Raw genomic sequence first — 12676 nt, 5'->3', positions numbered from 1 at the left:
AGGAATGGGGTGTGGACACTCATTTGTTTGTTAGAACGTTTCCCCAGGTGGTTCCTCGTGCAGTCTGGGTGGAGGGCCCCTCCTCTGTGGTCTTGCTTCTACTCCAGGTGTGGCCTGAGGACCCCTGGCATCGATGCATTAGTTTGCTGTGGCTGCACTTCAACAAGACCGTCGCATGACGTCACCTGCACACTAAAATTTGAGAAGCATGGTTGTATGGGGTCCTACCTGGGGATCGTCCAGTCACTGAGTCCATGTCAAATACAGCCGAAAAGGGTATTTTCCCTTGAACCTGTTTTAGGTGGCAGTGGGTGATCGGATGACTGGTCGTTTTCCCGAACACCATGAATCGTGCTCGTCTAAAGGACGGTAATCTCCAGAATTCTCAATGAAGCTACAGCCCTCAGCATCAGGATTCCAGATCTCCTGCTTTCCTTCCCCGTGAGGCTGGCCCCTGTGAATACAATAGTTCATTTTTTAAAAAGCTACGGAAGAACGCTGAGTGTTCTGAGCCTAAGTGGTTGCCCAGCTAATACGAGTTTTACAACCCCAGACAGGTTTTCTGGACTAGGAAGTCAGGAATCAAGGCGGGAAACTTTCTCAGTTTTGGCAATTTTATCACATTCTGCTGGACTGTAAGTCAGAGGGAAGGAAAAATAGTTTATTGACCACAGACCGCGATATTATGCTTCACCCATGTGTGAGCCGTAAGTGACCAGAGTTTAGCCCTTTGACAAAAGTTAATTTCCTAGAAGGCAAGCAGAAAAGAGCTAGTTAATTAAAATGAAATTAAAAATGGCTTATGGGAATCCCAGCAATGACTGAAACCTCTAATGACAAAGTTTGATCAACTAAGGAAGGGACTGTCAAATGCCCTAACTGTCCACAGGAGGGCAGCAGTGCTACGAGGATAAAGGCTGACCACTTTGTTCTAGGGGATCCTTTTCTGGATGAGCCTAGAAATGATGAAAGCATTTAGTTTAGGAAAGAGATAGTTTAGGAAAGAGAACAGTCTGTGTACACTGTTTTTTGCATTGTTTCTGGGAGTCAATGGACTCTTTAGGTTAAACCCTGATCTTGAGTACAAATATAGAAATTTTTTAGTGTGCGAAAGTTCTTGGGTACAATATTGTCAGGAATTACTAAGTTTTAGAATACCAGAGTTGCCTATTTTTCTTTTTTTTTAATTTTTCTAATTTTTATTTTTTAACACCTTTATTGTGGTATGGTTCCTGTGCAGTAAACTACACATATTTCAGATGTACAATTTGATCAATTTTGATAGGTGTCTACGCCCACCACAATCAAGATAGCTGACATTTCCATCACTTCCCAAGAGGTGCAATTTTCAAATTCCCAATTTATCCTTTCCCATACACTTTAGCCTCTTGGAATCATAAGTTTGTTCTGTATGTCTGTTTCTGTTTTGTAGATGTTAATTTGTGAATTTTAAGATTCCACATGTAAGTGGTATCATATGGCATTTTTTTTTCTCTTTCTGGCTTACTTCACTTAGAATGATGGCCTTAAGATCGATCCATGTTGCTGCAATGGCATTATTTTATTTTTATGGCTGAGTAGTATTCCATTGTGTGTGTGTGTGTGTGTACACACCACATCTTTATCCAGTCATCTGTCAATAGGCATTTGGTTTGTTTCCGTATCTTGGCTATTGTAAATAGTGCTGCTGTGAACACTGGGGTGCATGTGTCTTTTGAATTACACTTTTCTCCAGATAAATGCCCAGGCGTGGGATTACTGGATCATATGGTAAGTCTATTTTTACTTTTTTAAGGCACCACCATACTGTCTTCCGTTGTGGTTGCACCAATTTACATTCCCACCACAAGGGTAGGAGAGTTCCTGAGAGTTACCTATTTTTCTTACACCTAGAATATTCTTTACTAATTTTAAATTCCTGCCTACTCCAGCTGTCTTCAGAATTCTTGAGAGGATTCTTATTGTTAGTTACCATAAAAGCTCTAACTATTTATTTTATGCCATTAAAAAAATATATACCATGGTCTCAAGTTAGAGACAAAATTTGATAAAATGCATCCTTTAATTATAGTCAAAGTGATGTTCATCTAGTGTTGATATTAGAAAGACTGCTTCCGGGTTTTTTTTTTTTTTTAAACACAGATAGCCTCCTTCGGTTAGCCAGACAACGAGATCTTAATTCAAGTTTTAGGAGTTTTCTGACTTCTTTAATAATCTGAATTACAAAATCGCAATTTTATTCTGTAAGTATAAGCATTCACTTTATGTCTTTATAAGCTCATATGCAGAAGTGGACTGTGGGGCTTGAGAACCAGTAATGCAGATGTTTGCAACTTTAGCTGCATATTAGAATCACCTAGGAAGCTTTAAAGAAACCCAATGCCCAGGTCACACCAGGTCATTGACAAGACACGTCTCTGGGGGGTGGGACCGAGGCATCAATAAAACTCCCCAGGGGTCCCAGTGTGCAGCAATGGTTCAGAAACACCATGAGGCCTGATCTCAGAGGTTTAGTAACCTTATTTGATACAAATCTGCAAAAAGCAGTAATTTTTTTACATAAATTAAACTCCATTATTAGTTACACACACACAAAACATTTATTCATTCATGGTTGGGACTTAGGTTTTCAATGACTCAGCCACACCCATGCATTACAGTAATGTGGAAGGTACGTCTTCTACCACACACACCTATATAGACACACGTGATTCACGCAAGGCCAGGGGATAACGAAGGCATGAGCGCTGGGCAGACATCGGGAAGTACTGCACGGAATGCACACCGTGAGCTGGGCCTTGGAAGATGCCCAGGATCAGACAGGACCAGAGGCACTTCTGGACAACAGTGAGCTAGGAGTTCAGCAGAGAGCACAGGGCGGATGGTCTGGCTTGACTGAGGGCAGGCTCTTCTGAAGTGTAGCAGAAAGAAGGCGGCTTGGGAAGAAACGGGGACAATGGTACAAAGCCTTCAAGTATCATGAAAGAAACATGGACTTCATGCTGTAGGTAACGTGGTGGACGGAACACCTTTGAGCAGGGGAGGCACAGGACGGGCTGGGAGGGGAGTTAAGGCTCAGATGTGGAGGACAGGAGTGATTGTGGGAGGGGAGTCCTTCCAGAAGAGGGACCTCAATTAGGAGCATGCTCTGATTCAAGATAAAACACATGTAAATAAACTCATCATCACGAATAAAAACTTCTCCAAACCTGCATTTTATTTTTCAGAATTCAAGTCTCAAAAAATGAACAATAAAGACGGGGGGCTTCCCATTCTACTATGAATATATTCTTGCAGTTTTAAGAAAATTGTAAATTAAAGTACATTTTTTCCTCTTATTTAAATAAATTATTTCTAGAGAAAAATGGTTTCCTCATTATGTGACAAATTATTTAACAACGTAATTTATATTTGCATACATATTTCAATTTCACATATAAATATGTTCAGTTGGAAAGACTAATTTTGAAGTGGCAATTACTATAGAAAGCAGTTTATTTTGTAAGCAGAATGATCTTTGGTTGAAAACACTTGAGGGCTTTAGCAAGGAAGTACTAGTCACCCCTTTCTTCTGAGCAGGTGCTACATTTTTGAAAACTACGTGAAAATGGGTACAGCAAAGCTTCAACTCTAATTAAGAATTCCTGTAAGTTTTGCTCAAACTTATCTTCCTAAGATGCCTCACCAGAGATTATAAAGGGAAGGGACACTTAACAGGACCTTATAAACAGGTCCTTAGGGAGTAAAATTATTTACTCTGGTTCCCTCTTGATCCACTCATATCCTTCTCAAGGCAATGTTTCTTTGCCCCAATTTGTGCTACTAACTCTAAAACTGTACATCAAAACCTGTACAAATGTTATTTGGGGCAGAGGGCAGCCCCTCCTCTTTGACCACTGGCTCCTTTGAAAGCGGCCCTGCCTGGTGTGAGGACTGAGAAGGGGCTGGGAGCTGCCCCACCTGAGATAAAGAGCTACCTGAGCTGTTCCTCTTTCCTTCCTTTTGTATGACCAACAGCAAGTCCACAAAGTTAAGTTTGCTTTTCTGAAATATGTGACTGAATCTTTACTCTGCCCTTTACAGATGAGAGGTGCCCATGGAGACAAAGATCCTGATGCAACTTGAGGTTACCTATCAATTTACTCCCCACAAAACTGCCTACCTTCAGATGATAGGTTTGACATCTCCTTACTCAAGAAGAAAGAGAAAACCTCCTAGAGCCAGAATTCAGCGTGGATTCTAATTCTCTTAAAGAGGGGATTTCTTTTTAAGAAGACTACAAGGCCACAATGTTCACGTTCTCACTGAGCTGGCCTTCCTGTTATGTGTGTGAGAGCCTCACTTTTCACAGAAGCAGGCAACTGAGGCTGAATTCTTCTTGATTTCTCAGACTGGCTTATTGTTATCAAAAGAGATGAAGTATAAGGCCGGACATAAACTTTATAGCTTCTCTAAATCATCAAGGAGTTACAAATAACTTTTAAGAATACTATTTTACCCTATTAACTTTGAGAGTATTTTCCAGTAATTCTCTTAAAGAAGTCAAACTAGTTCAAATTCCCAGCATTCATTCTTCTTGTTTTTAATGTCCAAGGCCCAAAATAGCGTACACAGATTTGTCAAGGCTTTTTATGATAAATATATAAAGCACATTTTGTGGTTGTTAAAGAATGAGTCTTCAGAGTTGGCTTTAATCTTTGAAAAGAAAAAAAATTCAAAAATGACTTTCTTTACAAATGAAATGCAATTTCATTTTGAATCGTCATGCTGACGTTGGAGATTTTATAGAGAAAATACTTTCCCACATTTAACACTACCAGGAATACTGTGTTGACCTGCCCTCTAAATAGAAGGGTTAAGGGAAAAAAGCAAGGTGTTCAAACCCAAATTCTTACACATTTCAAAGAAGCATAAAGGAGGGTGACTATTCTCAAGCCACGGTAAAATGCTAGCATTATGGCTTAACAGTTGCATTGCTGACAGTGTATGAAACCAGCTGATGATTTTTATAGATGTTTTCTTTTAGTATTGAGATACAATTTACTTCTAACATTGCGTAAATTTAAGGTGAACGGCATGATTTGATAATGTGTATGTTACAAAATGATTAACACAAGAAATTTAGCTAACATCCATCACTACATTGTGGTTTGAACTTTATAAAGATTTACTTTCTTAGCAACTTGGCAACATACAATATACAGTGTCACCACCTTAACTCCAGTCCCTGTCCTGTCCTTTACATCCCAGTCCTTGTCTGACTGATAACTGCTGGTTCCTTTTCTGAGCACTTTCACTCAATTCCTGTCCCCGCACACCCTGCCTCTGACAACCACAAATCTGATTTCTTTTCTACTGGCTTGGTTTTTTTTTTTTTTTGGACTCCACATATAAAGTGAGATCATACAAGTATATCGTCTCTCTCTGTATGATTTATTCACTTAGCATAATTTCCTCAAGGTCCATCTGTATTGATGCAAATGGCAGGATTTCCTTCATTTTCATGGCTAAACTGTAGTCCACCATACATCAACTTTTCATCCACTCATCCATCAGTGGGCACTTGGGCTGTTTCCATGTCTCAGTTCTGTAAATAAGGCCGCAGTACACGGGGAGGGGTGGGGATCTCTTCCACATGGTGACTCTGTTTCCCGACATATACACCCAGGGTGGCATTACTGTTCACATGTTGGTTCTGTTTTTGATTTTTTGAGGCCTCCGTTCCATTTTTCATCGTAGCTATACAAATTTACTGTAGGCTTAACATTTTAATAAAATAAAAACAAGATGATGCATGGTTTTGGGGAACCCATTTAGGGTGTCTGCTCTCCTGAGGTAGTTGATTTATCCCGGTAAGCGCTGTATGAAGTACTAATCTCTGTTTTCCTACGAAGCAAGGTAAGGAGACAGCATCAGAGATGAACATACTTAAGTACAGAAATTACACTCCAGAAGCCCGTTTAGAACATGGACAATTATAAAAAACTATTACTAGTAAGAGTCATTGAACTAGGAAATAAATAATTCTTTTCAACTAATTTCAAATGTTCAACTAGTTGCCCTCTAGACCCCTTTCTCTATCCCTATATTATATATATATATATATTTTTTTCTCTCCAAGACAAGAAATGGAATAGTTACATATACTTAGTAAATATTTCTTTGTTTTAATTTAGGGCCAGTGGGGAGAGACTAGAGAGAAACACACATTCTCTTAACATTGCAGTTTAAAAAGTGGCTCTGAGATGAAACCTTTAAAAAGCAATGATTCCAGCTGTGTTCAAGTTCAGTTTTGCCTTATTTACCCCTCACTGTCAAGGAAATGATGTGTTCTGGTAAGAGAATCTCCTAAGTGACTAAAACTCACAACGCACTTTTTTTGTAAAAACAGACATCTTTCCAAAAGCTATCAATCAAGTCCAACCTTGTCCAAAGAAATATAATGCAAGTCATACAGGAAATTGTGAATTTTCTAGAAGTCACATTAAAAAAAGGAAAAGAAGCAAGATTAGTTTTAATATAGCTCGCTTAACCCAGTATTCACGTACGATACATTCCTTTGCACTAAGTCTCTGAATCTGGTGTGTACTTCGCACTCAAGCTCATCTTACGTAGGGTAAGCCTCGTTTGCCGTCACAGCAGCCACTCAGGGCTACGGAGTCTGGAGCTGGAAAACGCAGTCCCAGTCCCTCCTCAGGAAACAGGGTAGACAGACCACACCAAACGTGGACCAGTCAGTTACTCAGAGTGTGCCCACCCCAGCAAACACTTCGAGATACCAACCCCACATAACAGCTAACTGTGTTAATTTTGGAGATTCTGCTATTTCTCCTGGTGGGCGAGGCTTCACTGAACCACCACTGTCACAGCACTGTGCTTGTAACAGAGCCATCTTCCTAAGGACTACTGTGGTGGGCGACTCCTCCTGAATCCTCCAAAACCACTATATTTGTCTATTTTCTGAAAGCACTTCATTTTTTTCTAGTGGTACTGGACTCTTTAAAAAAATAGAATTATAAATAGAAATTTAATATATGAGAAAAATAAATAAGCACTAATATAATTTTAAAGAAACATTAATTAGATGTAACAAAAAAAGCTATTCAAAGATGATTAAAATGTGACTGTGAATGACTAATTCCAGTTACGTTATTATCTTCAGCATTCATTAAGTTATCTTCAGATGTTTACAGACACTTTGAAGTTCATGTCTGTCTGAAAACTACCTTCCTAGTTGGCTTTAGCCTCAAAGGAACCCTAGGAGAACCACGCAGACACACAGGGCTAACCATTATAGACTGCCGTTCTAGTTGGTATGTTTTGTCTTCCCCTTTGCTCCTGTGATCAAAGACACCACTTTGCTTTTAACAAGAAATTGCTCCTCCCCTTCCTGTTGGCCTTTGTAGAATCTGCTCCCAAACTCATGACTGTAACCTAGGGTAGAGCCTCAGATTATAAGTCGTGGGAACATATCTCCTCTCTTCCCAGCTACACAGACACACGTTCTGGCACAAAAGAAGAGCTTCCAGTTCATCTCATTCAAAGACAGAAGGTGGAGGGGGTTAAATGACTTAAGGCAATGCATTTCATGATTGTTCAAAATCTGAGCATATTTTTGGTTAGTTTCTCTTTCACATGCTAAAAATATTGTGGTCAAGGGAAACACGTAAGTACCTTTACAGAGTTATTTACAAGGTGAAATTGAATAGCTTCACAAAATTAAAATGTGTTTTGGTTTCTGTCAAAGAACATTTTTCCTCCTTGCATTTAAAATGAACACATTCCATGATTTTTTCCCATTGGGCTAAAAATTCCAAGTTTTGGACTCGTAGCTGCTGGAAGGCAGAAGAAGGCAGACAGTCTGATGAAAGGATGAGGGGACACTGCTCTACTGGGGTCAAAGCCAAAGCCTGTCAGTGCACATTATTTTATATTAAATAGGGAAGGCTTGAGAAAACATCAATAATCTGGCAAAGGGAGCAGGAATCCTAGTGTCCTCTGAGGTGTTTACTGCTCACACATCTGAGCTCAGGTCATCCATATCTAAATAGTCATCGAATGTTTTTTCAGAAGAAAGGACATCTCTGAAAAGAAACGCAACAGAAAGCAAGATACCTTTTTTTTGATAAAAGCAAACCTTTCTTTCATCTCCTCTTCTCTGGGAGAAATACGATTGACTTCTCTGTGGCTCTCATCAGTTAGATACGCGCTGAACAGAGGAAGGGAAAGGGCCGAATAAAATAGTGACGTCAAACCAAAAGGAAGCAAGATTGGCTAGTAAGTGGGGTAAAATCAATGACAGCGGAAAATGGAAGTAAAGCTGACAATTAGGTTCATAAATTATGACTCTCCTGATTCTCCCTAGGAACCTGAAACAGAACTTAGTGCAAGAAGCGACTTTAACTTTGAAGGCTTATAGACCATCCAGCAGATCGAGTCTAAATGTCTGTGCAATCTGTCTGACTCTGAAACCACTTAGCCTGAAATGAATAATGTAAAACTCAACAGGATGAGATTGTATGAGGAGAAGTGGTCCTGGTCTCTAGCACCACAGAATCTAAGGCAATACACAGAGCTGGTATTAACTCCGGGTAATACTGTCTCAGAAATCAGTTTTACGATGCTGTGTATTTTCAGATGGATCTTCTGCACTGAAGACAGTTTCTTCCTGTGGCACAACTGTTTTTGCCCTAGGGAAGATTTCTGTAAAACTTCTATGACCCCTCGTTCTTCTGGAATGGTTCTAAGTTTTATAAATGTGCTCTCTCAACTAATTACAAAATCTTTGTTATTCATTAGTTTCTGTTTCAAAATTTTTGAAGTGCCTGATGAATACTCAAGAATTTGAGAACCAGGGATGTTTAAGTTAATTTGTAAGTTTTTGCCCCATGTCATTATACACCCCATCACCTCAACTGCATTTACCATTTATAATCTATCGAAAAGCTTTAATAAGATTCATTTAAGCAGACCACTTAAAAAATTATAAAGTTACTGAATCAGTCATTATTAATGTAAACATTAAAATAGTTTAAAAATTACAACAAATAATAAATATCCTGAATGGAAAAAAGAAAAAGAGTCTAGTTACAGTTACTAAAATACACACATTATGCAGTAACTCTAATGAACTTAGCGAACTCTCACTTAACCAGTGATGATTTACCGTGAGTAGAGAAAATCATGCATTTATGAAAACAGTATTCACAACAAATAATTGAAAACATTAAAGCAAACGAAAGGCATTTGTTTTTTGGAACCACACAGTTAGGACATGCAAAACAGGACTCAAGCGGTAGCAAAAGAGAGGGCAAGGGCTAGACTCCAAGTCTGCAAGGTGTGGCAGAAGAACTGCTAAGAAAGGAGACTGGAGAGAAAAGGAAGGAGGGTGTAATGATCCCATCAGACCAGCTGGGGTCCTAGTCTGTTCTTAGTTAAGAACTAACACACAGAAAACTGTAGCAGAATATTTTAACCTTGTCGCCATTTTTCATCATAATTTAAATGATGTTTAACGATCTTAAAGATGGCTACTTATACAATTTTTGTGCTTTGCTATAAAGCCTGTAGCAGGGAAATTTTGTCCCCAAATTATCCTAAATACAAATGTACATCAAATCCAGTCTGTATCAAGTTTTAACAACAATTTGGGATCATCTGTGCACGGTATCCTGCTTCCAAAGTTATCCTTAGAGAAGTAACTGCATACATTTTTCAGTCTTATAAAAGAATTTCTAACGCAACAAAAGCAATTTGGGCGGGGGTGGTGTGGAGAGAATATAGACACTGAACAGTACTAAGACTATAATAAAAATATTTACTTTTGGAAAAGAAAAGCAAACTAAAGCTAGAAATTACCCAACATCCTTTTAAAAAAGCATACACATAGATGAGGAGTCTTTAAAAAATCCAGTTACTTTAAGCAGGTGAGACATTTCCCAGTAAGCTTGCTGGTGCATCTCACATTCACATGGGCACATCGGTAACAGTCCACACCCTGGTATTCATAGCGCAGTCAGGCCAGCAGCAGCATCAAGATGCTCATGAAACATGAGGCCTCAGACCTCTACTGCTACTGAAATTGTAGCCTGGGGGTACGATGCTCAGATAACTGTTCACCTTTGAAACCGGTATTATCATTAACGAGTAGCTAGATGAGAGTTGGTTAATACTTGTTAGGGAACCTTCAAGTATTTTAGTGCAGGGATGGTTTAAACAAAGAAGGAGAGTGAGGAGCAGAAAGCTATTTTGTTTTGCTTTCTTTCGAGGTTATTTCTAAATAAGCCTTTTTGACTTCTCAAATATTTCACTGACAGTACTTCCTACTCAGACTGTTTTGTATCTGTAACTTTAAAAATGTACTGCTGATAGAGAAATCAGATATGCATACCATGTGTTCTGTAGGTATAAGATTTAAGATTCAAATTCAAATGTGGGTATTTTTAAAAGATAATTGAGAAATATAAAACAAGTTTGTGCCCTATATGAGTGAAGAATGTACTTTTATTACATGTTCCAAACCCAGTGATTAATATAAAATGAATACATATCATGAAACTATGAATACCAATAGTTTTTAATTATTAGTTTGATTCCAAAGCTATTTCCAATGCAATAGGGCAAAAAAAAAACAATCACTAAAAATCAGAAATATCAAAGTGCCTAATCTTGGTCTATGCTCCAAGTTTTATTCTAAGTATTTCATTAGATTTTAATTATTTCATTAAAATTGAAGTTTGATTTTTAAAAACTCTGTTCTCCTTAGAAGATACATATTTGTATCTGTTTTGAATTCTAAGTCCCCCCCTTTACTTCACTTTTATAAATTAAAAGACATAAAATTAGTGAGGTGCCTTGTAAATCTTACCCCTCTCAGCAACTTTTAAGTTTAACCCCATCAGTTTTACTGCAACCTAGTAAATTAAAAGAACATAAGAGGGAAATCAAACAGTGTTGCTTTTAATTCTCCAGTTTAACTTGTATAAATAACAGCTCTAAAGGGAAGGAAATCAAATCAGGTATCTGGTAGCTTCTTACAACTACCCAAGTTAAACAGACAAACAGAAGCTTTCACCATAAAAATTCCAGTGAATCCAGCTGTCAATGTCTCCACAGCAAACCAATTTAAATTTAATCTTGGCCATTAGTTCAATCTAGGAACTAGGGTACATCTAGGGCAGGGAAGGCCCCATAATGACCTATGATTTGCTGCAGAATTTAAGCCTCAAATTCCACGGAAATTTTTCTTACATCATAATAGCTCAAGTGACCTGCACGGATTACTCTTATTGCAATGATTTTAAAAGCAGCTGAAAATATTTTTAGCAAAGAAATGTTAATTTGGACAGCACACTCATGCAGGCACATTTTTAAAAAAGACAACACACAATACAGAGTACAAACAAAAACTGCACAAAAGTATGTCAACAGTAAGAAAGACCAGTAAGTTAAAAAGCATGCTTGATTTTACCTTTTGTTTTTGGAAAGACATTTGTATACGCAGGCACCAACTATTCCTCCCAAGACAGCAACTACAAGAGATTAGGAAACAAATGATACATGTAACTGAATAATCATTGCCAAGATTCAAAATCTAACAGCAGAGATAAATTTGGGTCAGATTTCCATGGTCAGAAAATGTTATTTTATTTAAGAACATATACATTTATATTCCATCTGGACTCTTCAGTATCTAAATCCAATTCCCTGGATTAAACAGTCCACAATTAAGTCCCAGAAGAGCCCTTGATTAATTTAGAAAATAACTCAGAGCATATTTGGGAGACAAACTCATATGAGTAATTATCTTGAAACAACACGCTTTATTTAGGGTTTGTTAGTACGTGGACATGTAGAATATAAAGCAGTAGACAAACGGCAATACAAGGGAGTATATTATATAAAAGTAAATAATAATTCACTTTATTTCAAGCTACAGAGCTACAGGAAGTCAGTAATCAATTAAAAATATTGCTCTTCTTTAAAGTAATGTCTTGATTTAATTGGTATCAAAGTTTGAGGTACTTACATACACCAACAACGATGCCAATGATGGGTCCTACACCTGAGAAAAAATGAAGACGGTTTGGGAGACAATTGAGCTCACAGGGTTCTCCAGACAGCAGCTGCATTGTAATTTGATCAGATCATCCCTAACTACAAAGAAAAAGGTATCAATCTAGTTTTGGCAGGACTGCTAGAGCTTCCACGTTATTTTGATCACAGAACCCTTCTAAACGGAGTCCAAGGTTAGAATCCACCTTAGCAAACTCTTAGCAGAAACCTCACTTTTCACTGTTTTGTGCTATAAATACCACAGCAGATTATTAGTAAAGGTTACTAAGGCAATCAGAATTGCCTAGATTAGAGCAAAATCTTTTAAAAAATGTACTGTCCCATTGTAGTTGGTTTAGGGAGGTGGGGTATAGCTCAGTGGTAGAGTGCCTGCCTAGCATGCACGAGGTCCTGGGTTCAATTCCCTGTACCTCCATCTAAAAAAGCCAAATAAATCTAATCACCTCTCCCTTAAAAAAAAAAAAAAAAAAGAACTCCATTATAGTTTAGTTCAACATTCAGTCTATTATTACTAATGGTTTTGTTAGAAATTTAACATGTCTTTTTCCCTAAGTGGGTCCGTTCAATAAGTCATAAATGGGTTTCTATTAATCTATCACAG

At 38.1% G+C, this 12676-nt stretch overlaps 1 protein-coding gene across 5 annotated transcripts in view; it reads right to left on the bottom strand.

Annotated features, from left to right (window-relative positions):
• Window positions 1-3196: 3196 nt before the first annotated feature.
• The window catches only part of LOC102538201 (membrane cofactor protein), a 40254-nt gene continuing 30774 nt past the window's right edge, over window positions 3197-12676 (bottom strand). For 2 of the 5 annotated variants that reach the window (XM_072948470.1, XM_072948472.1), the window contains 4 exons: window positions 12029-12064; window positions 11471-11531; window positions 8116-8209; window positions 3197-5886 (listed from right to left, as the gene is read on the bottom strand). In XM_072948470.1, coding sequence (XP_072804571.1) covers window positions 5872-5886; window positions 8116-8209; window positions 11471-11531; window positions 12029-12064 — 206 coding nt within the window. In that variant the 3' untranslated portion in view covers window positions 3197-5871. Of the gene's footprint in view, window positions 5887-8115; window positions 8210-10867; window positions 10914-11470; window positions 11532-12028; window positions 12065-12676 lie in introns of those variants that run through there. The other 3 variants (XM_072948473.1, XM_072948474.1, XM_072948471.1) reach the window with 3 other exon arrangements.

The sequence above is a fragment of the Vicugna pacos genome, chromosome 23, assembly GCF_048564905.1.
Source record: "Vicugna pacos chromosome 23, VicPac4, whole genome shotgun sequence".
Classification (NCBI taxonomy): Eukaryota; Metazoa; Chordata; class Mammalia; order Artiodactyla; family Camelidae; genus Vicugna; species Vicugna pacos.
This window is presented reverse-complemented; position numbering and strand designations above follow the sequence as displayed.